Raw genomic sequence first — 26734 nt, 5'->3', positions numbered from 1 at the left:
GAAAATGATACCAAAATGTTAAAAAATGGACTTAAAATTAACTTATCATCTAAAATACATTCAATATTTGAATTGATATCTGCTTAGATTAATAATTGCATATCTCCTTCCAGCAGCAATGGTAACAATTACTTCCAGTTTTAATAAATTATATAAAGAAAGGGCAGGTCATCTCTTGATAAAGAAGAAAGTTTAGTATTTGGTAGAAAAGGTGCTACAGTAGGTCACTGAGTCATGTTACGGGAAGGAATTGATGTATGTGTCTTTCACACATTCTTTTAAAATGCTACATTTACATAGATTTATCTGTCTTATATTGTAATAGCAAACATATGAATAGCTCTACTGAATCAGTTCAAGGCACAGCAAATTCCATAATTTTGTTTCTCAAACAGGCCAAACCACATATGTTTTGGAGATGGAAACATACGCTTCTCTGCAATTGGTATTTGAAGCCATGACTTTTCAAGACTAATAGTTCTTGAAACAATTCTCATCCATATTTATCCATCCTTTGAAAATTTCCCCATTACTGGTTATCAACATATCTTGCGGCAATGAATTCCATGGGCTAATTGTACTGTGTAAAAAAATGCCTTCACTTTTCTGTTCTAAATTTTCCCCCAATTAGCTTCACTTCCATGATCCATGATCCATAAAGGAAGAAAAAAAACCCTGTCAATATCTTCAATTTCATGCCATTTTCTAACAAACCTTACCATACAATGTTTTTTCCACATTTACCAAGTCATTGACATTTAAATTGACTATCCATTATGACTCTAAGAATTTTTTCCCTGATTAGTTGCAGATAGTTCAGATTCCATCAGAATATAAATGAAAGGGGAGGGGGGAGAGTATGCCCCATGTTACTGAACTGTACATAGCTGGTATGCACAATTTTAAAAGAACCTTTGGAGCTCTTTACAATTGCTCTTGGTTTTCTCCACTCCAAATAGTTTGATATCAAGCTAAAGAAAGTTGCAAAGGAAAGGCACACACAAACACAAAGGGGATTTGGGGTCACTTATATCCCCTGAAACTTGAATTACCATATCTGCCACAAACTATGGTAAATATAATTCAGGCATGTGGGCTCCGCTTTGTCTATTTTTCTGTCTAAATCAGAAATCTATCAAATAGAGCCTAGTGCAAATTGCCATTAATTGTGAGTGCACCAACTGTTTGAATGCTAAAAAGCAATTTGTCCACAGATCTTCCAAACAAAATGAGTTTTATTAATGCTTAGTCACTTAAACAATACAATTTGAATTTGCACTTCTAGGAGATAATTTTGCTTCAGCTATTACCAGTCGAAAGTTTTTAGTGATCTACAGACAATAGTCAGATACCTATCAGATGACCAAAGGAAAGGGAGGGGTAAGTCTTGTAGGTCATTAAAAGCTTAATTATGGCATAAATTACAATATTCTTCACACAGCAGTACCCGTTTAATTTCTTCCGAATGTGGTTTAGATATCGGCAATTTTATTTTTAACACCTAGCAATCCACTGAGTTCAGTCCTATGTCTGTAACTCATTCTGAGTGCAAACTGGTGCTGCGTTTCCCCTCTTCACTGTAAAAGCGGAAGAAAAGTTCGGAAAGGAATAAAGACGAAGGACGGGAGGCTCGGCTTTAAAGTCCGGAATCCCGGCATCTCGAAAGGGAATCCCCCAACTGGTGAACCAATCGGCAAGGACAATGCAAAACAGGGCAATCCCGTGCCTTTATGATCCAATGAGAAATTGGCAAAGTGTCCAAGACTCTCGCGATTGGGAGGCCTGGCAGAGGGCGTAGACCAATGAGTTAACGATCCAGGCTTGGCATGCTGAAAGGGCGGGGCTATGCAAATCTGGTTTGAAAAGCGAGCGGGAAATCTGAGTTTCGCGGGAGGCTCTTGGCGCGTAACCCTTCTCCCTTCTCTTTATTCATTGTCAGCGGCAGCTGCCGCTGCTTCCTGGAGCCATTTTCCAGCTAGCCCCACACAGCGGGAGTGGCCGCAATCCATCCGCCGCATCTGCCCATAATGCGGGTTCCTTCGCCTTAGCAACGTTGCCTCCTAAAGCTGGCTCCTTCCCCGGGATCCGCAGCCTGGACCATTTCGAGCCGGGCTCGGGCCTTAAGTAGCTAAAGACTCGGAAAGGCCCGGGGGAAGGGGTGGCGAGCGAAAGGGGTGGGAGGAGACTCGGCTCCGGGTGCAGATCCATACAAGAAGGATGCGGAGGGGACTCCACCCGCACGGCCTCCCTACTTGGTCGGCTTCGCCTCCCATGGATTTCGGAGGGACCCCCGCAGTTGCCGTCAGCCTCCCAGCTCGTTTCGCTCCTGCCGCCGCCAGCGCTTTCATTCAGTTCCACAGCAGTTCCGGGGCATCCGTGCTGGGGGCGACTTGGGGTTCCAGCTTTCCCGGGGCTGATTGTGGCACGGCGGAGGGCGCTCGGCCTAGTCTCGTGGGAGGCACCTCCTTGTGCTGCACCCCGCACGGGCCAGCCGGACGGGCGGTGCTGGTGCATCCCGCCAGTGAAAGCGGAGGCCGATCCCTGGTAATTCCTCCTTCCCGGTCTCTGGGGCTGAGTTTCCTTTCTGCGCTGCGGGATGGGGGTGCTCCCTGAAAGAGGGGCGTCGTGGACGCTGTTGTATGTGATGTCTCCCCCAGTGCCACAAACTTTTATCATTTCTTTCCTTTTCTTCTGGCGGGAAGACACCATGGCCCAGCAGCCGGGGAGATATGGGACAATTAGGGCGTCTCCAACTGATTGAAATCTCGGGGGGGGGGGTAAGTTGTCCTCCGATTAAGGGGGGAATACTGGGGGGGCAGTCTCCCTTCTTTTGCCTTATGGCAGGAACAAAGAGGACGGCGTTGCAAGCGGCGCACTGGAAGGGGAGAACTAGGGATTAGGGGCAGCTGGCGGCGTGTTCGTGTGAATGCGCGAGAAGGCCGACCGGGTTTCGACCCTCCTCTCCCCGGCGGTGGGGTTCAGGGTCTGAGCAGGCAGCATGGCCGTGGGGAAGAGGAAGGCTCTCTGTCCCGCTGGTCGCTTTTTCGCTTCACCCCCGGACTCGGTGGTGACGTTTCGCACACGTGCGCCGAGGCCGCGTTTGTGACTGGGAGCCGGGCGAAGGAGGGAGAGAGAGGGAAGGAGGGGGCGCTGATCCGAGCGGGGGAGGGGGGACACACACCAGAGCCTTCCTCTGGCCTGAGCAACCACACAGAACTGCACACATAACACAACAGGGTGCGAGCCTGTGCCCGTCTCGTCGCCTCTCTCGCCCACAGACACGCGGCCCTTCCCGATTCTCAACTCTTGGAGCTGTCGGGAGGGGGGGCATTGTTAGGCTTGGAAATGCCCCTGCAGCAGGTAGGTTAAGGAAGCGTGGGGGGGGGGGCGTGGGGGGCAGTTAAGGTGCTGGCTGCAACAGTCGCTCCCCGAAGTAAGCAGATTCCGCTCGCCCAACAGAAATTCCCTCAAGCAAATGCTCCCTCTTCTGTTTCCGGGGAGGGGCTATGAAGTTGGGGGTACTAAGTTACCCCCCCCCCCCAAGTGTCCCCTCGTTGCCTTAGGTATCCCTTCTGCTAAAATTACCGTTATGGAAACCCCCGCTCTTCCCCCCCCCACTCATGTTTTCCTCGAGTTGAGTTCTGGCATTTCTGCTGTCACTGGAGATGGCTCCCTCAAAGTTGGCCGGTTCAAGTAACTGCTTCAGGCCAGCCACCGTTGCCTGCCTGCTTATACTATATATTTGAAATGTCTTCGTGCTTTGGGTGGGGTGAGGTGGGTAGGCTTCCAAATGAAGCCTTCCCTTTCTTGTTCCTCAACTTTCACCCCACCCCCCCTCCTGCTAAGTATAATTTGATTATAATGTCTTGGCTGTTAACCCTGAGGAGGGCAAAGGGTAGCTGGGGGTGTTTGTGTGTGGGGGGAGGGGGGGAATTAGTTAGAAAACTAATGTGAGAGAATGTTTGGGTGTTGTGGAATAATTTACTCCTTGCACCCTCCCTGCTCCTTTCTGAAATGGTTCTTGGAGAGGTTTTTTTTTCAATTCCTACTTGTTACAACAAATACACTTGTCGTCCAACTTGGTAGTTCAGAAGTTGAAATGAAAATTTGGGTAAAAGCGTGGAATGGAGATACTGGAGATATGGGGAAAAACAGAAGGACAATAATGGTTTCCCCTTTGGGCAAATGGGAGGCAATATAGGTAAGCAGAATAAAATGAAAATAGTAGGTGTGGTTTTGAATTCTAGGCCACCCCATCTGGGGCCTTGCTCAGAAACCTTTTCTGGGTGGGTGGGGGGCTTATTAGATTCCATGGCCTTTCACGGGTATAGTGAGAAGGCTACACAGATTTATTCTGCAAAGCTTTTTCACAACAAGCATATGCTGTTGGTCGTGGGCCTCTACATTCCTTTTTCTCTTTCCCCATAATATATGGCTTACCTTTTGAGCCATTCTTTGAAGCTAAAAGGCCTGTGCCTCCATATGACTGTTCTTTTTTTTATTATTATATCTGTTTGGTTTGTCTTGGCTAGGGAAATTCACTCTAGAGAAGACTGTAGCCAGACTATAGTATAGAGCAAGAGCAAAAAACAAATCATACATTGTTTGTGTCATAGGGTTGACACTTGATTGAAACTGTCTTGTTATTTAAAACCAATTAAAGTAATTAGGGTTACACTACCATCTTTTTTTTAAAAAAATCCTATTCAGTTTTATGTTTTTGTAATAAGAATAAAAATATGAAACAGTAAAAATAGAAAAAATGAAAACAAAAAAGCAGTGATTTAAATTTCTTTCCTAAAAAGTATGATGTGCATTTCTGTATATGGGTTAAAGATGTGATATGAAAGAAAACCGTGATGACACAATCAGAGTCATGCTAATAAATAATTCTAAACATATCTAAATTGTGTTGAATATTAGAAAATTGTTTGCCTAACTCTTTCTGAATATTTATTGGTTCAATAAAAGTACTTTGCATTAATCCATATTCCACTTTTATAATAAACTGCATTGCATGGGTTCCTAATATGGAGACTTTCAGATGTTATTGAATCAAGACTTCTTTCTATGGCTGTGCTAGTTACGGCAACATCTGGAAGGATGCACATTATGCATCCATGAATGGATTAGTGTGAGATATTCACTTTTATATTCACAAGTTATGATTTAAACAACCTATGACATAGTGGATGTATAAACTTAAATCTGTTGAATAACATATGACCATCTGCTTAGGATATCTGTTTCTAATAGTAGGGTTTGTGCAGATCTTTTTTTAAAATTAAAGAACAGTCAATTTATATTCTTATGGCAGTGTCCTAAATTGTAGCTATTAAAATTAGTTTTAAGCAAGTCTACAATCTATTTTGCAGTGCTCCATCTGTTCAGACACACTGTATTTCTAATCATCATGGCCGCCATGATAATTTAGGTCCTGTAATGAAGAGTAAGGTATCCTTGTCCAGCTTGATGTTTCCCATATAAGTTGTAATTTTCATACTCAGAATTCCATTATAGTTCCATTGTGTTTAGAATGACATGGGAAGTACTAGAAATTATTTGCAGGACTACTTCTCTCTGTCTCTGCTCATCTCACCAGATCTAATAGAAGGGGCATGGTCTAAATCCCTTCTATCAAACAGTATCTTGTACCCTGAAGTCATACTTTCTCAGTGGGAGTACCTGCCCTATGGACCAGCACTCCCTCTAGAGATTCAGATGGCCTCCACCATGTTTGACATTGCATACACGGCTGTTTCTCCAGGCCTTTGGGTCAGGAATTTAAATCAGCTCTGCTACTGCTGATGTGCTAGTTTGTTTGTTTATTCTTGGGCATCAGAGTTATATGTTGTGAGGTATTTTTGTTCTTAACCTTTGTACGCTGCCCAGAATCACCTGTGTGATCAATGACCATATAAATCACACAGATAAATAAAGCAGTTTTAGTCATAGTTTACAATAGCAGCATAAAAGGTACCCTTGAAGGACGTGTCAAGAAAAATCTGTACACAGCTGAGTTTGAATTGCATATACCAAGAAACATAGGGGCCCAATGGCTCAGTGGTATGACGGTGGGCTTGTTGGCTGGAAAGCTAACAGCCTGGGTTTGAGACCTGAGCACCACACAACAGGATGAGCTCTTGTTACTTGCCCCAACTCTTGCCCACCTAGTAGTTTGAAAGCATGCAAATATAAGTAGATAAATAGGTACCACTTTGGTGGGACGGTAACAGCGTTTTGTGAGGCTCAGTATATAGTCATGCTGGCCAAATGACCATAGAAGTATCTTCAGACAACAGTGGCTTCCTCTGCTAAGAAATGGAAATGAGCACTGCCCCCTAGAGTTGGACACGACTGGACAGGGGAAACCTTTATCTTTACCTATATACCAAGAAGCGAAGAACAACAGCCTCACCAAAATGAAGTACAGGTAGCCCTCAACTTAAATCTGTTTGAAGTTATATCAGATCCCGAAATGGCCTGCCCATCCCCAAAAGTTGTCCCATAATGAACAATGGGTTTGCTTAATGACTATTTAACAACTGCTGCATAAAAAGTTGTAAAATTGGGCATGGTCAATTTACAATTGTCATGACTTCTGACTAAAATTGTGGGCTCAGTTACAGTCATAATTCAAGGACTACCTGCATATTAACTAGGACATTACTTTTCTATTTTGCTATCTTTGTTGTATGTATTTATATGCACTAAGAAAAATAACTAAATATTTGGTCCTTCCATATTTTTAGCAACTGCTTCAGATTGACTTTCTGCTCTAGAGATGAATACATGCTGAAAAAATGTATGTGAACATAAATGCCAAAATATGTCCATAAAAAAAGGGGATTCTATATGCATATTACTTGATAGATGAGGAACAGAGGGGACATTCAGGGTCTATGTTGGAATTCACATGGATGAATTAAAGCAAACATCTACCACAGTGGTGTGACAGTTTCACATGTTAAAGTATTTAGCTTATATTTCCTCAGATCAAGAGAAGTGCTGATTACAATCTCGCAGTATACATTTTTCTAATTTGGTGGGAAATGATTATTGGGATCAAAAAATGCTGCTTAGGATTTTAAAATGTCAGCTTTGCAGTCAATTGCACAATACATAGATATAAGCAGATCAGCAATATCAAAATTAGTCATCTGTGATACATCACTGACCGAAAAGTGGGTGCAGAGGAGAGCTACTGTACATTTTGCAGAAGCTTCCTTCTTTGGCAATCTAAAGCACATATTTGCAGATCATCAGACAGATGGTTATGTTCATGCTTGCAATAAATTGGTGCAAATACCCAATAAACAAGGTTCTTGATGCTGCCAATACTTCTCATAGAAATTAAAGAAGGAACAGGATTTTTGCCCATCTCTAATGTACCTACCTGTATCTATGTACAGATACAGATAGAACTAAGATTTCTGACTGAATGATTAAAAAGCTGAGAGTCAAGTAGTTGTAAGTACCACTGGAAAAGTTTAGTCTAATCATTCAAATAAAAGCAGTTTCAGCATCCAGTGGGTATGCTTGCTTCTCTTGTTTACCTAGGAATACCTTAACCATGGTTTACTGAAACTTATTTTCAGTTTTCTCATGAACATAACCATAAACTAACCACGATGTTTGCATTTGTATAACACTCTCTAAACTGTGATTGTCTAGTTGGCAAGAACAGTTCTACTACATTGTCAAAAATTAGTTAGGTTCTGGCATCAAATGAAAGGTGACTTTGTGATTGCATGGATAAATACTGTTTCGACCAACTCAAGTTATAATCGAAATCATGGAAAGTTTTATACATTTTTGGTCTGCTTATTTATGCATTGTGTTACCCGACCTTCTATTTCCCTTATATCTGCCAAGCATGGTCATATTATAGCCCATTGTCTGCTAGCATCATATATACAAAAATAGGTAAGTTTCTATTTGCTATTTATTGCCTTCAGGAAGCAGTATGACTTTGCTGTAGGATGAGCCAGCTGGTTCTTCATACTATCTTTGGATCTATAATTTAAGATTGATGACTACCTACCAGTTTTTCTCAATGTCCAGATTTTACAGATACATTGCCACTGGGAAGACCATTGCTTAAACTATTACAATCTTTGTTGTGACCTTATCCTTCAAATGCCCTTATCCTCTATGATCTTACTTAAACTGGTACTCCCCTTCCCTCCTACTATTATTCTCCTTTTTCTTCACTATTATTCCTAGTCTGTCCATAAACTATTTCCCCTTTCCAAAATTACCGCCTTTGCATTACTATACTTAATACACTGACTATACTGGTTGACATTTTTATCTTTAATATTCATGTTAAGAATATAAAGTCAAAATGGAATTTCATAATGAATTATTTCAGTTTTTTTTAACTTTTGATTAACAAAATGGTATTGCACATATATCTCAAACTGTCCTTGTTTTGGACTTCCATGTTGATCTCAGCTATCTCTTACAACATTTGCTGTATGAGTTAAGTAACTATAAGAACTATATACATTCTTTCTCTCACTTTTGCTATTCTGAACCACTGTTTTTCTAACCTCAGTTGTCATAGTAGCTTTTTACTCAATTGTAAAGGTTTTTTATAAGGATAACCAAATATTAGGACATAGACAAAAGTTTTAATATGTTTTGTATTTTGGCATGATAAACACTATCAAAGGCTTTGCTATAGACTATTAAGCACAGATAAGCCATCTCTTGTTTTTTTCATTATCCTTCGTACATTAATTATCATATATTTTGTATTACTGAAAAGAGCAATTTTAAAATAAATCAATAAAAAATAAATATATTAAATTAAATGATAGTTGCCCAGAGTTGCTACTGCGAGATGGGTGGCTAAACAAATATATTTAATAAATAGAAACATGGCTAAAAATATATGTCAGAACATTTAAAATATAAAATTAAGTAAAACAATACTTTGACTTATTTTCATTTGAAGGCATAGTTTAATTGCAATATTGGATGTATAGAGGATTTGTATAACTTCAATAATCTCATTTATAATGGATTTTAATATAATCTTTCCATCATACTTGAACCTTATTTGTCTCTGTTCTCTTTTGTGTTTACTAATGAGATCCTATGTTAGCTTTAAATGTTGTGATTTCTCCCACTTTTTAAAAATACATCTCATCTTTATTTTCTTCTTCTTTTTCTCCCTCTATTGACATTTCTGATTCTGTATTTCCTTCTTTGTACTTTTACTTGAAGTTGGAAAGATGCTTTAAGTCATCATTTGTCCTTTTGATTGTTCAAGACTTTCGTCCTTTCATTTTTGGGGGGGTTAACATAATAAGCTTGTTTTAAGACTTGGATGTCTTCCTGTTTAAAACTTTGGAAAGTTTTTTGATTGATTGCATTTCTCCATTTTTTGTTACTTAATGATTTTAATGTCCATTAAGTAATATACAGCCTATGTTTAAGTTGCTTGAAACAGTGTTAACAATAAAAAGTTGTGTTGACCTATTTCTTGCATTATCACATGTGCCCATTTTAAATATTCCTATAATTCCAGGTTTTACCATTTCTCCAAATTCTGCATTTCAGTTACTTATCTCTATATCCTTCTTTGATGTTGTATTTAGCACTTCTTGCACTGTGCCATAGAATTCTTCACTATCTTCCATATTATATTTGTAATAGGCATATATACTAGCATTACAATGATGTTCAAAGAACATTATAATTAATGTTCTTTGAACATCATTGTAATGCTAGTATATATCCAATCATGTATTGGTTTATAACCAAACATATATTTAGCATTGTCTTTTTTGTTATACTAATATTTTATTTCTTCATATGGTCTCAGGCCATTAAGGACCATCTGTTTACTTTTTTCTAAAACATCCAATTTACTTCCTTCCTGTTTTGACAACATCAGAATTTTCCTTGTTTATCCTTTTCACATTGAATATTCTGATTGTACATGTCCCTGTAAAATAATGCACTCTTCTTTTGCTCTAGGCACTATTAACATCTTGTGGCTTTAATTTGGCCATGTCATCACCAGATTTCTTGTGAATGGTCTACAACAGTGGTTCTCAACCTGTGGGTCGGGACCCCATTTGGGGTTGAACGACCATTTCACGGGGGTCGCCAAACAATGCAGTCCGCCATTTTTTCCCCCTTTTCCTTAGCTGTGCTACTCCCATTTATTCTATTGGCTTTTGAAAGCCAATAGAATAGACTCTCTTGAATAGACTATTCAAGAGAGTCTATTCTATTGGCTTTCAAAAGCCAATAGAATATTGGCTTTCAAAAGCCAATAGGAATAGAATATTGCCTTTCAAAAACCAATAGGAATTGTCCAGGCTGTCTCTGCCCTGCTGAGCCCGCCAAAAGTCCCATTCTGCAATCGGTGCTGCACTAGTTGAGTAATCCTCGACTTACGACCGGTTGAGTAGTCCTTGACTTACGACTGGTTGGGGGTTGCGGCATTAAAAAGGTTGAGAACCACTGGTCTACAAGCTTCATAGTAACTAGAGCAGGGCTTTTCAACCTTTTCACCCATTGTACCACTTTTCGGATAAGGCAATATCCGAGTACCAATACTCGCCCAGCAAGGTATCAAAAACTTGACCAAAAAAAAAAAAAAAAGGAAAAAATGAGAAAGTATAGGTAGTCCTCGACTTACAACAATTCACTTTGTGACTGTTTGAAGTTACAAGCAAGTTATGACCATTTTTCACGCTTATGACTATTGCAGCATTCCTAGGGTCTTGTGATTTACATTCGGATGCTTGGCAACTGATTCATGCTTATGACGTTCACAGTGTCCAAGGTCATGTGATCAATGGTCGGGGGGGCGTGGCCAGTTGATAACTCAGGTTGCAGGGTGCCTGTGGGGGGGTAATCCGTGGGTCTCTGGTGAAGGGGGATGTGACTGAGGCGGGTGCCTGCCTACCTTCCCTTCCATTGTCCCTTCCTTCTTTCCTTCCTTTCCTTCACCTCCCTTTGTCCCTTCCTCCTTCCCTCCTTCTTTCCCATTGTCCCTTCTTTCCTTCACCTCCCCCTTTGCCCCTCCTTCCCTCCTCTCTCCCATTGTCCCTTCCTTCTTTCCTTCCTTTCCTTCACCTCCCTCTTTATCCCTTCCTCCTTCTCTCCCTTCTCTCCCATTGTCCTTTCCTTCCTTCTTTCCTTCACCTCCCCCTTTGTCCCTTCCTCCTTCCCTCCCTTCTCTTCCATTGTCCCTTCCTTCTTTCCTTCACCTCCCCCTTTGTCCCTTCCTCCTTCCCTCCCTCTTTCCCATTGTCCCTTCTTTCCTTCCTTTCCTTCACTTCCCTCTTTGTCCCTTCCTCCTTCCCTCCCTCTCTCCCTGTCAAGCCCCTGCGGGCTCGACATGAACTGGCGGGGGGAGGGGTCGAGGACAACATGCGGGGCGGCAAAGGAGACCAGCAGCCAGCGCCGTTCTACCTGGCAGCGTGGATACGTCCCGGCCAACAGCACAGGAGCCTAGGGCCGATGGAGTGGCCTGAAGCTGAAAGGCTCTATCTCTCGGCCACTGAACAACTGATGAATGCAAGGCCTGGAGCGCAGCCAAAAGGGACTGTGCTCCAGGCCTCGCATGGGACTGGAAGGCTGCAGCGCTGCAGCTCCCATTGTCCTTTCCTTCCTTCCTTTGTCCTGTGCTACGCCGTCCAGACCCCAGCCTGGTTTGGCAGGCAGCAACACATCACGGCCCTGCCTGTGCGTGCGCAGAGGCAGAGGAGAGCACACAGGCAGGGCGGGGATGTGGCCGGTTCACCTCCTGTTTTCAGGCATGTACGTTACGAACCAGCTACTTCTCCCCTTCATTTTTCCCCTGAAGCAGAGAGTCAGAGAGCTGTGTCACTCTTGCCGTTTGGGCCCTCTACTTTTACGCTCCAGGAGCAGCTTGCCTTTCAAACCTCCGATAATTAACGGAAGGGGAAACCCGCTGCAAAGGCACATCTCCCGAGAAGATGGGGGGGAAAGAAAGACAATCAGTTAGCCAAAAGCCCGGCAGTTTCAGAGTTTAAGCCTGCGATACAGGCAACAGAGGCCCAAGCAAAGAAGGCGATCCAAGAAAAGGGAAAAAAAATCTGCTTTCCTTTCCAGCAAAAGTTACTTTTCCAAAACTGCCTTAAATGAAGAAGTGACTTCCCCCCCTTCTAATAATTGACTTTCTCCTGGCTTCTCCAGCCTTCCCGGGCAGGAAGAGATCAGCTCCGACTGGCTTTTGTTCCCCAAAGGCTAAAGTCGATTGCTTGCTTGTCTGATCCAAGGGGTGCACGGGCACCTCGAGACCCGCTCCAGGCCCCCACTAAGCCACGATTCCTGATTTGTAGAAAAGTTGAGGGGGGAGAAAGGCAATCAGTCAGCCAAGAGCCTGGCTGTTTCAGACTTTAAGCCTGCGATACAGGCAACGGCGTGCACTTCTCCCAGCCCAGAAGGGGCTATCAAGCTAGTGCTTGTTGTGAAATAAGGAGAGAAGGGAAGGGTGATATGGATCCCGCTGACCTGCGTGCACGAGAAGAAGTCAATCCGGTTGCTGCACAATGAGTCCCTGGGGAGGGTGGGGCCTTGCTCTGCACCTGCGCTCTTCATGTGCCCTCTGCAGGGCACGTTTGGTAGGGTTTCTGCAGGCTGCCGCCAAGCAGCATGTTTTCCACAAACAAGTGAGCTGGGAAGGAGCAGAGTGGGGGGGAGGAAAGTAACACCGGGGGGGGGGGGGGAGGAAGGCGACGCCGCGTACCACCAGCCAGGTGGTCGCATACCATCAGTGGTACGCGTACCACCAGTTGAAAAGCCCTGAACTAGAGGACTGCTGTCCAATTTGAGAGGCTAAACTTTTAGCACACAACCTTATGTAATTGTTTCTGCCATGTCCATATAGTTGGCTTTATTTGATTCTGGAATTTCTTCTCCTACATGGGTTGGCCTTTCTCATTCTTGTAGATTCCAGGAATTGAATTACATTATGAATTACCACTTAGCTTTACTTCTTGTCTTTTGAACTTCCCTGCAAGGGTGACCCTATACTGTAAAGAACTCAGACAAGTCATTTTAGTTTCTAAATCATCTTATCATATCAATCCCCTGAGAAGATCTAAAGTGATATAATATTTTTATTTTGGGGAGTTTGATTTTCCTGGCACTTATTAGAATGGAAATGCAAAAGAATGGTAGAATATATATTGTGGACACTGCATATTGAAATATATAAGAGAATAGTAGTATTATGCATTTATTTTATTATTAAATTTATATACTGCATATCTCACTTTGGGGGGCAACTCTAGGTGGCTATATAGCCAAAAATTACAACCCAAATGAAACTTCTGGTGGAATTGTTTTTGTGTCAGTAGCTGAGATGGAAAGGAGATACAATCCAATTTTAAAAAATATGATCTAGGATTGGCAACAATATATTTGGCAAAAGCACATTAGACAGTACCCCCAAAGGTCAGAAAGAATACATTGAGAAAAACAGAATACAACCTGCAACGTGCTAAAACAGAGAAAGTTGTGTTTAATCCTGATGTAACTCTAAATTACTTAGGATTAATTTAACTCTGTTTAAGTGAGTCTTATTTTTGGATTTAGCAACACAATCTACTGCTTGCAATTCTCTTTCAGGATTATAAACAAAATACACTTAGAAGGTTTACCCTGAAATAACCAAATGCCATTTTTAAAAATTAATTTCTTGCAGAAGTCAATTAGAAAGGGAAAATGGATATTGAAATAATATTGTATAAATAATGCAGTTTTGCTTTAAATTAAGATTTTTATTTTATCTTGATGAGATGCTGAAGAAAGAAAATAGGATGTGTAGGGAATGGGCAAAGATACAAATCCTATAATGTTATATATAAGGGATGGAACCTGAGTACATTTTGACAAAATCTTGGTTTGTTGAGGATATCCCTGAGTGTATACCACAATAATATAATAGTTGAATGCGGGATTATATAAACTGTCAGCAACAAACTTCTGTGCTATCAATAAAGAAAACTGCCTTGTGTCACAGCACAGGAAGCCTGTTAGAAAATCAGAAAATCTTCAGTAAATCTTGCTAAATATGAGAATTGTGGTGGAAAAAAATTACTTTAAATCAAGGCAGCTGGTGGAAGTAGCATCAATGCAAGAAAGAATAAAGCTCTGAAATATCCATATTTTCCTATATTAAGATATCCAAAAGGTGTTCCACATCATGAAAATGTAATGAGTCTCATATTTATTACTAGAATATTAGTGTGGTTCTCTCTTCAAAATGGTAGGCTATCATAAAATACCACCAATTTTTGATAGTTGTATTTGGCAGCCGGTGATGCCCGAACCACCAAAAAAGACTGAGAAACTGCCTTAGGGGTTCATATTTCCTACTTTTGGAAAACTCTATACAAATCAAGTGATACACAATTTCAAAGTTGTACTTTCAATATGCTGCTATCCCGTGTCTTTCCTATTTGAGAGTGATAAGTGGGCAGAGCAGTGATGTGATCTCAGTCACTTTGGCAAGGCTGAATTTTTTGTGTATTTCAGGATTTTCTTTTTTCTTTTTTTACAAAAAGCAAATGAATGTCTTAAACCTGGTAAAAGGTTCAGGAATAAGCATTAATCTTTTAAACTTCTTGAAATCTGAAAAAAATTGGGAATGGGAGGATATATAACGAGTACTTTAAGCCTAATTTGCCCCTACCATAACTCTAATCTTCTAACAAGGGAAGAAAAAAAAAAGACAAATGTTAGTTCTACCTGGGATCCTGGGAGACCACATGCAGCCTACATGCTTAGGTTTCCACACAGATAAGCTATATGTCTATGTTGTATGTCAAGAAAATGGAGTAGGACTAATTTACTGGCAAAATAAATAAATACCGGTAATTTTCTATGAACAGGTGCAAGGGCTATCTTGGATGAATGGGTGGGTCAATAACGCTTTGCCCCATAGTCTGCGACTTTCATTTCTGCCTCTTTGGAGCTCATAGACTTAATGTATCTCTAAAAACTTACTCCCAGTTTCAGTACTATTATGTGAGACTTAAAGCTGAAAATAGGTGACTGGGGAGTTGGGTGGTATTTGAAGGTAACCTTTGACCTATAGGTGACTGAGATCGATATAGGTGAACAAATGCATGTTGCAACCAGTATATGAAGTGATCAAATTCATCCATGAGTCATACACGAATTACTGCAAAATCACAAATGAGTAAACTTAAAGTATAAGTATTCTTTTGTTTAGGTTCTGTTTTTCTTAGTTCTATTGAACTCCACTAAAGCCATTCTCCTTTTTATTGTCCAACTATGATAGACATCATTTCTTAAAAGCATCTGTAGTGATGCCTATGTTTAATTAAAATAAATTTTCCTTTCAGTATAAGGTTCGATTAAAACTTCAAGAAATTAAATATACCCCTAATTTTAAAAGTTGATAATTGTCAGCTTAGCTTTGAAATGAAAAAATCTTTCCTAGGTGCATTTTGTATTTGCCTGTGGTACCCAGAGATATGCCAAAATCTATTGAAAGAGAAATTTGAAATTATTATTGAAATTATTTAAGTGAAAGGAAAATTTCATTTTAAAGTGTTTATTATTTAATTATCTTTGCTCTATCTTTTCACATTTGGAAATTATTCCATATGAATATTTTGCCTAATAAGTATTTAAAACCAAATATTTTCATGTAGAAATTCCAAACTACCTTTTCTCACTGCTCCTGCTTTTTGATGCAACTTCTCAGTACCTTGTGTTGAATGCATTTTTGTGACTTCAGTATAATGAAAAGTGGGAGACGGAAGGGAGAGATTAGAGTATACAGTATACAGTATAATTTTCCAAGGTTTATGTTGTGAGATTCCCACTTCATTAGGGTTCTGCTTTCTGAAATATAATTTCCATAAACTGTCTGAAACTATACTTTTAGAACATATATTTTAAAGTATATAGGCATAAAATTATACTGAAACTTGAAATGTAAAATCAAAGTTTCAACATGAGTCATAGTAATACATCTCTAGTTGTTAAATTACAAGACCATAAAAATAAAATTGTTTAAGTTGCTAAGTATCCAGAATACTAAATGGTTTCTGTTTTGCTCAAGAAACCATTTTAGGTAACTTAAATTTATTCAATTGTTTACAATCTATGGAAGAAACCCAACAAGAATGTAAAGAATCATTTTCCAGTATTGACAGTACTGAACATCACTGCGGATACCTACAGTGAGGGAAAAAAATATTTGATCCCCTGCTGATTTTGTACATTTGCCCATTGACAAAGAAATGACCAGTCTATAATTTTAATAGAAGGTTTATTTTAACAGTGAGAGACGGAATAACAACAAAAAAATCCAGAAAAACACATTTCAAAAAAGTTATAAATTGATTTGTATTTTAATGAGTAAAGTAAGTATTTGACCCCTTTGTAAAACATGACTTAATACTTGCTGGCAAAACCCTTGCTGGCAATCTTGTAGTTGGTCATCAGGTTTGCACACATCTCAGGAGGGATTTTGTCCCACTTCTCTTTGGCAGATCCTCTTCAAGTCATTAAGGTTTCGAGGCTGACGTTTGGCAGCTTGAACCTTCAGCTCCATCCACAAATTGTCTATGGGATTACCATCTGGAGGCTGGCTAGGCCACTCCAGGACCTTAATGTGTTTCTTCTTGAGCCACTTCTTTGTTGCCTTGGCCATGTGTTTTGGGTTACTGTCATGCTGGAATACCCATCCATGACTCATTTTCAATGCCCTGGCTGAGGGAAGGAGGTTCTCACCCAAAATTTGATGGCACATGGCCACATCCATCATCCCTTTGATGCGGTGAAGTCCTGTCCCCTTAGCAGAAAAACAGCCCCAAAGCATAATGTTTCCATCTCCATGTTTGACAGTGGGGATGGTGTTCTTGGAGTCATTGGGAGCATTTCTCCTCCAAACACAGCAAGTTGAGTTGATGCCAAAGAGCTAGATTTTGATCTCATCTGACCACAACACTTTCACCCAGTTCTCTGAATAATTCAGATGTTCATTGGCAAACTTCAGACAGGCCTGTACATGTGCTTTTTTGAGCAGGGGGACCTTGTGGGCGCTGCAGGATTTCAGTCCTTCACAGCGTAGTGTGTTACCAATTGTTTTCTTGGTGACTATGGTCCCAGCTGCCTTGAGATTGACAAAATCCTCCCTTGTAGTTCTGGGCTGATTCCTCACCATTCTCATGATAATTGAAACTCCCCCGAGGTAAGATCTTACATGGAGCCCCAGACAGAGGGAGATTGACAGTTATTTTCTGTTCCTTCCATTTGCGAATAATCACACCAACTGTTGTCACTTTCTCACCAAGCTGCTTGGTAAATAGTCTTGTAGTCCATTCCAGCCTTCTGTAGGTCTACAATCTTCTCCCTGACATCCTTGGACAACTCTTTGGTCTTGGCCACGGTGGAGAGTTTGGAATCTGATTGATTGATTCATTGCTTCTGTAGACAGGTGTCTTTTATACAGGTAACAAGCTGAGATTAAGAGCACTCCCTTTAAGAGACTGCTCCTAATCTCAGCTCCATTACCTGTATAAAAGACACCTGGTAGCCAGAAATCTTGCTGATTGATAGGAGATTAAATACTTATTTCACTCATTAAAATGCAAATCAATTTTTTTGTTGTTATTCTGTCTCTCATTGTTAAACCTATCATTCAAATTATAGACTGATCATTTCTTTGTCAGTGGGCAAACGTACAAAATCAGCAGGGGATCAAATAATTTTTTCCCTCACTGTAGAATTTGGGCAGCATTACTCAATATGTTTTGAACAGCTTTATTCAATAAGATTACATATGCTGTTGTTTTACTCATACATTTCCTCCAAGTTTCAGGAAAAAGTTTGCTGGTTATTACAAGGACTGCTAAAAATATGAATGCCTTTGGATTGCATTGTTTCAATATACTGAATATGCCATTTGGGTTTAAATCCTAAACAAATTGTATGTACTCTTGCCAAAGAATCAATCCCATAGGTCTCAGTTCTGCTGATGGAATTTATGTTAACATAAATTTATGTTAACATAAAATTTGCTGTTCCATATAGGGTACAGCATGGTGGGGGCAGAATAAGAACTCAGGATATATTCATAAATATTGATAGTGAAGCTGCCATTTGATACTGGTAACAGGGAAATGTAATAATATATCATTGACCTCTAAGATGCCTTAAATGAATATGGTTTTTTTTGCTAAACTGTAATTGTGTTTTATTGTCAGAATATGTAATATAAAACTCAATGGCTCCCGAAATGGAGATCATGCTGCAGTATATACTTTTTGGGGAGCAGGGAGAAGATCAGTAATCAACCATTCCATCTGTCAAAAGTCCCAAACCTAGGCCTGAGCCCAACATAAAACAGATAGTCGGGATCAAGGAAATCTGGTTTATTCACTTTGGCATACAAAGTGCAAAGCGATGTACAACAAAGTCAGTGTTGGGAGCTAATGCCTCCCAGCGCGCTAAATAAACAGATCCTGCCCGGATCCGCCCCCCACCCGCCTAACCAGCATCCGGAGCGATGATCGTGAGCACCCAGCTCACAGCAGCAAGGCAAGCGAGGTTCAAATTCCCGGTTGTTTTCCGCGCCATCAGCTGTGCAGCGCAGCGCCGAACAGCTGAGCCTGCAAACCCGGAAGTCCTAGCCGGCAGCCATTCACTGGCATACCGGTCAGGCAGCAGCCGGCTCCCAGCCGCCTGACCACGATCGCCTCTCAGCTGAGCACCGGCCATCAGAGACAGCTACGTGGGTGATGCTGCCGCTACCGCCAGTCGCTGCCTCCACCACCGCTCCGGCCGTCAACGAGACATCCCCCCCCCCCCAGTTAGTGGCAAGTCCCGCAGGGCTTTACACCATCATATCATGTAATCTCCTATATGTCTTACAGTGGATAGAGGTAGATTTTCAATTAGACAGCTATCACCACTCCCCTAATAATTATGTCATCCCTCTATACACCTGTAAGAACAGATGCAAGTAATACCCTATAGTTGCAAAACAATAGCAGAGGAATGAATAAATGGAGAAAAATAATAAAAAAATTGGTCATGGAATGACTAGCAGCCTTAGTTTCCTTAGAAAATTTGAGCACACTTGCTAGGCGAGTCTCCAAAAGTATATGGATTAGCTAATGTCTTAAATTGGAAAGTAAAGAACAAAAAATAGTTTGATCAGGATTGTGCACAGCTGAAAACATTATATCAGACTGCAAATAGAAAGATTAAACAATCTCCCGAGGACCAATATTTTCCCTATTGAACTTAAACACTCAGTGTAAGTCCCTCCTTAAAAAAAAGAAGAAAAAACTGGCAACAAAAGAGACATGCAGAAATTAATTCAATCCATCAAGAAGAGAGATTTCTTTCACTTCTGGCAGAGGAGTAAGTACACCACTCACTTCCCTTCTACTCCCAGTCTGTCAATTAAGTGGAATTTTAAATCTGGCAGTATTTTACATGGACTCTGGTAGTAACACAAATGAGAATGAGATCAATCTGGGCCAGGAGTGAAATTGGTGCCCTGTCTCCATGCAAGAAGTAAGCCATTTGCTCAAGGTGAGCAAAGCTGTAGCTGTTGATTGTTTTTTGACTGAAATAATAATAAAGAATTCCAATTAGAGGGTGTGTCAGCTAGTATTCCTGTTGACATTGACCAGATTGGTATATTCCAAAATACAGGGCTGGCAATAATACTAATTTATAAAAAAGGAAATAGAATGATCTGTGTGCAATTATAAGTCTATGAATCTCCTGAAGGTTAGCAAATTATGTGCTAAATACTTAAACCATAAGCACTAATACTGGACAGTGAGAGAACAGGTAGGATTCAGAGAAGGGAGGTTAACAATAGATCACATTTTGGTGATCTACCATCTTTCCCAAAAATATACCTACAAAAAGAAATCTTTGTGGCCTTTATAGGTTTTAAACATGCCTTCAACCCAATTTCAAGAAATACCCTAAACAATAATATTGCAAAAATGTCAAATCCAGTCTAAACATCTGGCTGTCTGTGTGATTAGCCATAATCTGGATAATGGACATTGTAGTATCTGGAGACAGCAGAATAGAAGAGAAAGATCTGGAGAAAATCACAAATTACAAAGACCTGTAAATTGAAAAAAAGTGGCAAAAGATATGCCAATAGCATAGGCACCTTGGGTGCAATCCCAAAACAACTGGAGCACAACTTGAACATCATTGGAATAACAAAAACACCAGTCTACTGCAAAAGGCAGCTTTAATTGGAACAGCTTACATCCTGCAATAATATCTTTAATACCATCAAACAATACCTATCTGGTCCAGGTCTGTGGGAAGGGCTCAGTATAGGTAGTCTTAAACTTACAACCAGTGGTGGGATTCAAATATGTGAACAACCGGTTCTCTGTGTGGATGCCATTTCCAGAAGTCCATTCTGGGTCTGGGCAACAAAAAAATTAGCTACCAGTTCTGCCGAAGTGGTGCGAATTGGCTGAATCCCACCACTGATTACAACCGTTCATTTAGTGACCATTCAAAGTTACAGCGGCACTGAAAAAAGTGGCTTATGGCCATTTTTCACACTTACAACCATTGCAGCATCCCATGGTGATGTGATCAAAATTCAGACACTTGACAACTGGCATTTTTGATGATTGTAGTGTCCTAGGGTCATGTGAGCCCCTTTTGTGACCTTCTGACAAAGTTGATGGGGAAGGCTGATTCACTTAATAACCATATTACTAACTTCACAACTGCAGTGACTCACTTGATAACTGTGGCAAGAAAGATCATAAAATGGGGCAAAACTTAACAAATGTCTCAATAATAGAAATTCTGGGCTCAATTATGGTCTTAAGTCAAGGAATAACTGTAGATGGACAAAAATGCCAGATCCAGTCTAAACATCTGGCTGACTGTGACCAGTAATAATAACAACCCCTCCATGGAAATCCACTTATCATGGGGGAGGGGGCTTGTGATGCTCTGATAAAGTTGAGATCTATGCTGGCAGTAGTGTATTCTATCAGAAGAGTCACCCATCCCAGACAGGTCTTAACAGAAAAGCCAGACTAAGTATATCCGAGAACTTATTTAATAGTAATAAAACAGAAAAGGAATCCTGTACCAGGTTGCTTATTGCCTGTGTCAGATGTTAGAGTTCCAGAGCATCTGTTGATAAGTGGGGAATGGGTTAGGGTTAGGCAATCAGGGCCTAGCTTTGTAGGATTCTGAAAGAACAGCAATTGCAGACAAAAGTATACTGTATTTGAAAATTACACCATTATTATTTGCAATGATAAATTGGAACCAACTAAGCTGGCCTACTTAAAACAAATGTTTGAACTGTGGAAAAGAAATTATCCACACTCAAATGTCATTGAACAAAATTTAGCAGGTAAAAGGAAATTCATTACAGAAATAAAATATTAAAGGATGCAGAACAGGAAGAGAATGTGAATTGTGAAAATGGATGACCCAGATAACCACTATTCGAAATACAGAGGAAAGAGCTAATGTGCATTACAGAATGATGACTTAGAAGGAGTAATAAAACAAGCCAGGTCTACACTGACACAACCTGTGAACTGAAAAAAAAACTCTGCTACCATTCCTAAACATGTGTCACAAGATATGAAAGAACTGAAATTTCCAGAATCCCAGTCAATATGGAAATTCAACTTTGTTTTCTGGGATTTTTAGTGTCAATTTATATAGAGGAAATCCCAGTGGGGATCGATGGTTATTTTAAAATATTGAATATTGGAGTTGCAACAAGTAAAATCTTTGACTACAAACATCGCTGCTTAAATTTCTGCTATCTATGGTAATTACATGTTTGCATTTTCAGTTCATAGCTGACAGTGCTGTTTTTAAAGTAATGAGTCATTACAAAAGCAGTATATACTCTCTCAGAGCAGGCTACAACAGTTCTGGTTAAACTTTGTGGATTTTAAAAGCACATAGAAAACACTATATTCCGAAACTGAAATTCTTCCATTGCTTTCCATCATTCCCACCCTGAAATATCCCCTGAACTGCAAACTAACAAAAAAGCTCAATGTCTTGGATCAATTCTAGAAAAGGCAAAAATTGTAACTTCTTTTGAAAGAGGCAGAATTCTATTATAATTAAGGGATAATAGTAATGCATATACCTGGGCAAAAACAAATTGGCTAAATAGCACATTTAGAATTGTCTGTGTGTAAAGTCTCCTGAAATTCACAAATAGTAAACATTTTTTCTACTTATGAAATAATTAAACCAAAGTATCAGTGGGTGTATGATAGGAAAAGATGTTAACTGACAAGTTGATTAGTGGGGAAACTTGGTGTGAACTTGCATGTTTGAAGTGTTTAGGATGATCATGTTTTCCGGATGACTCCTCTTAGTAAGTTTTCCATTTCTACACAGTTTTTGTTTTAGATGTACAGTTGGGCCTCCTTGAAAAGAATTCAGTGAAGCATTTTTAGTTTGCTGTCTTTACTGTACTGTTAGAATACTCTTGCAACACATGTCATTGCTTGAGTATGCTTGAATAAATAAATGAATTAAGACTTCACCATTTTTCGTAAATAACTCTACAAAAAGGAATTTAAAGGGATGTGATTAGGTCAGAATATTTGACATTGAAACCTGTTATCTGTGAGAATATTCATAGATGTTTTTTGTTGCATCTAGCAATTGTTTGGTGTAGCCTAGCAGTGGTTTGTCAGTCAGTAAGTCTTGTAAGCCTATAATTTGTCTTTGTTTTAACCCAGTGGTTCTCAACCTGTGGGTCGGGACCCCATTTGGGGTCGAACACGGGGGTCGCCAAACAACGCAGTCTGCCATTTTTTCCCCCTTTTCCTTAGCTGTGCTACTCCCTTTTATTCTATTGGCTTTTGAAAGCCAATAGAATAGACTCTCTTGAATAGAGTCTAATTCTATTGGCTTTCAAAAGCCAATAGAAATTGTCCAGGCTGTCTCTGCCCTGCTGAGCCCGCTAAAAGTCCCATTCTGCAAACGGTGCTGTACCAGTTGAGTAGTCCTCGACTTACGACCGGTTGGGGGTTGCGGCATTAAAAAGGTTGAGAACCACTGTTTTAACCAGATGTCTAAGAATAATATCCCAAAAATTCAGCACTATTCTTTCCTATACATGTTTTACACAATTAGTTTGATTTTTAAAACGAAGCATAGTAGCCAGACTGGAGCTTTGCCTTTGAGAAAACATTTGACAGCCAAAGATCTAAAAGTTAAGCAGCCACAAAACGTTTGGTAATATATCAAGCAATGCTCTTGCTGCAAATAGCTGAGTTAATAGGGTGTTTCTTGGAAATATGTTGATTTAGCAATTTTGGTGCCAATTCTCTTTTGTGCATGTGTGTGTTTTGTATATACATGTTCACAAAAGCATAGTGTTTTTACTATAAGACACATGGAGTTATTTGAGATAATACATTTATGATAAATTAAAATCTAAACGTGATTTTATTTTTGGCCCTTAATATTTAGTACTCTGTTGGTGACATGTTTAGTGTATCCTTTTAAATTAATATATGGCCTAGTATAGACCAAGTGTCTTGGTACTAGTCAATGTACCTTTAATACATCACACTTATTCATATTATTTTTATTTCAATATCGTATTTACATTATAGATCACATCTCAAAGTTTGCAATATGTGGCTGATCTTGTCTGTGCTTTTAAACTAAATAGGATTGGGCCTGGATAGAATACCTCCAGGGAAATCCAGGGTTATAGTCTAGACTGGGAAGTTGAAAAACATTCTAGCAGAAGAAGACTGTGGCAAACAACTGGCTATTGCCAAGAAATTACATGGATGTGCCTATGTAGCTAAAAAAAGAAAATGTACTAAAATTGAGAAGGTAGGATTGAGCCTGCCCTATCAGAGTTGTCTTGTTGTAACCTGGTTGTTCTGATCTAGCTAGCACAATGTAAAGTTTATTGAAGATGATGGTGCCTTCATTGTAAATGGATAGAAATTTGATCAGTTTGGCTTGTTTTAATTACACTGGAATACTACTACTACTACTACTACTACTACTACTACTACTACTACTACTACTAAATACTACTACTACTACTACTACTACTACTAATAATAATAATAATAATAATAATAATAATAATAATAATAATAAAGTTGGAAGGGACCTTGGAGGTCATCTAGTCCACCCCCTGCTCAGGCAGGAAACCCTAAACCATTTCAGACAAATGGCTATCCAGTCTCTTCTTAAAAACCTCCAGTGTTGGAGCATTCACAGCTTCTGGAGGCAGGTTGTTCCACTAGTTAATTGTTCTGTCAGGAAGTTTCTCTTTAGTTCTAAGTTGCTTCACTCCTTGATTAGTTTCCATCCATTGCTTCTTGTCTTGCCTTCAGGCACCTTGGAGAATAGCTTGACTCCCTCTTCTTTGTGGCAGCCCCTGAGATATTGGAACACAGCTATCATGTCCCCCCTCGTCCTTCTCTTCATTAAACTAGACATACCCAATTCCAGCAACCATTCCTTATATGTTTTAGCTTCCAGTCCCCTAATCATCTTTGTTGCTCTTCTCTGTACTCTTTATAGAGTCTCAACATCTTTTTTTACATCGTGGTGACCAAAACTGGATGCAGTATTCCAAGTGTGGCCTTACCAAGGCATTGTAAAGTGGTATTAATACTTCATGTGATCTTGATTCTATCCCTCTGTTAATGCAGCCTAACACTGTGTTGGCTTTTTTGGCAGCTGCAGCACACTGCTGGCTCATATTTAAGTGATTTTCCACTAGGACTCCGAGGTTCCTCTCACAGTTACTACTATTGAGCAAGGTACCCCCTATACTATACCTGTACATTTGTTTTTTCTTGCCTAAATGTAGAACTTTACTTTTTTCACCATTGAATTTCATTTTGTTAGATAGCGCCCAGTGTTCAAGTCTGTCCAGATCCTCCTGTATCTTAAGCCTATCTTCTGGAGTGTTGGCTATTCCTGCCAGCTTGGTATCGTCTGCAAATTTTGATCTTTCAGTCAAATAGAAGTTGGAAAGCTCCCAATGTTTTATGCCTAGCAGAAGACACATAAAAGCAGCATAGCCATTCAATCTTGCCCAGTGCTCTTGAGAATAAAATAGAACAACACAAGAAACACTCTGAATTGAGACTAAGTAATCAATATGGACAGGCAAAAAGATCAAAGCATAAGTTTTGCAAGTCTTACTTAGTGTTTATCCTGCAAGTAACCCAGTACCTCAAATACTTTCTCAAAATATAGAAGAGTATTCATTTTGATGATTTCCCATCTGCAATCCTTGAAGGCATGTCTTGGAAGATCCCTCATAAGGAAAGACTCTGTCCATGTAGATATGGGACATAGAAACTCTTGCTCATGTTCTTTTGTGCTGCCATCTGTCACAATAAGTTTATTATATTTTCATTACAAATGTAATAGAGCTTTGCTAGCCCCCTTGATGCAAAAAAACTCCAAATGCTCCAGATTGTGTCCATATAAAATATCTGTTTGAAAAATTACCTGACAAGTACCAACGTTCTACCTAATAGTATGCTGAATGCATACTATGCACCAAACTTATCTGGATAAATATTTTAGGTTTTTTATTATATTACGGATCTCATGGAAGTTGATTAGCATTGTGATGATAGCATTTAGATTGTGGCACTGACTTGCTACAGATGGATGGATGGATGGATGGATGGATGAACAGACAGACAGACAGATGACAGACAGACAACCCAAGTTATCACAATTGATTCGGACTACAACTTCCATAATCCCTAGAGCTCACTTGAGAATCTGGAAGTTGCTCTCAGAGTCATCTGCAAGTGGAATATTCTTGCCTAATAGATGCAGGAATTTGTCGGCAATCAGCTTCAATCATATAACAGTTTTCTATACCACAGAGGGACCACTGAAAATAATAGCTTTTCTATAAATACGACAAAATAAAGTATTCTTGATTATCTGAGTTAGTTACTGTCTATCTTGATTTGGAAATGATGCAAAACTGAGCTTGCATTTGCTCTGATGCTGTTGAATTCTGTTTCTTTGGCAGGCAAAACGAAGATTGGAACTAGAAGAACCTGGACAGCAATTTCTACCTGAAGGATTGAGAACTCCAAAAGGAAAAGGCAGAGCGGCAACAAGAAGTCCAGAGAGTCCAAAAAGTAAGAAAACGTGTGCATAACTATATAAACTGTGTTTAGTTTCTTACACACTCTTCTTGGGTAAATTGAACCTTGTGAGTGAAAAGTAGTTAATTTTGTTTGCAGAAGAGGAATCAAAGCTCTAACAGACGCTGAAGTTTTAGCCATGAAAACTAGCCAAATTAAGTACAGGTAGTCCTTGACTTACAACCATTTCATTTAGTGACCGTTCAAATTTACAATGGTATTTAAAAAGGTACTTATGACTGCTTTTCACACTTAATGGCTGTTGCAGCATCCCCATGGTCACATGACCAAAATTCAGATGCTTGGCAAACTGGTTCATATTTATGATGGTTAAATAAAGATCATGTCATCATCTTTTGTAATCTTCAGACAAGCAAAGTCAGTGGGGAAACCAGATTCATTTAACAACCGTGTTATGAACAATTGTGGGAAGAAAGGTTGCAAAATGGGGCAAAACTCGCTTAACTGTCTTGCTTAACAACAGAAATTTTGTGCTTAATTATGGTCATAAGTCGAGGACTACCTGTATACTGCTAAGGTCAAACTGTCTAAGG

The 26734-nt window shown here is 39.8% G+C and overlaps 1 protein-coding gene across 3 annotated transcripts in view; it reads left to right on the top strand.

Moving 5' to 3' along the window:
* The first annotated feature begins 1903 nt into the window (after positions 1 to 1903).
* Positions 1904 to 26734, top strand: part of E2F3 (E2F transcription factor 3) — a 35193-nt gene continuing 10362 nt past the window's right edge. For 2 of the 3 annotated variants that reach the window (XM_039322721.1, XM_039322722.1), the window contains exons 1-2: positions 1904 to 2544; positions 26063 to 26174. In XM_039322721.1, the coding sequence (XP_039178655.1) occupies positions 2218 to 2544; positions 26063 to 26174 (439 nt within the window). In that variant the 5' untranslated portion in view covers positions 1904 to 2217. Of the gene's footprint in view, positions 2545 to 3180; positions 3361 to 26062; positions 26175 to 26734 lie in introns of those variants that run through there. The other variant, XM_039322723.1, reaches the window with a different exon arrangement.

The sequence above is a fragment of the Crotalus tigris genome, unplaced genomic scaffold, assembly GCF_016545835.1.
Source record: "Crotalus tigris isolate CLP2741 ecotype Arizona unplaced genomic scaffold, ASM1654583v1 scf7180000024119.3904262, whole genome shotgun sequence".
Lineage (NCBI taxonomy): Eukaryota > Metazoa > Chordata > Lepidosauria > Squamata > Viperidae > Crotalus > Crotalus tigris.
The sequence above is the reverse complement of the archived record's forward strand: the minus strand, read 5'-3'. Positions and strand labels throughout refer to the sequence as shown.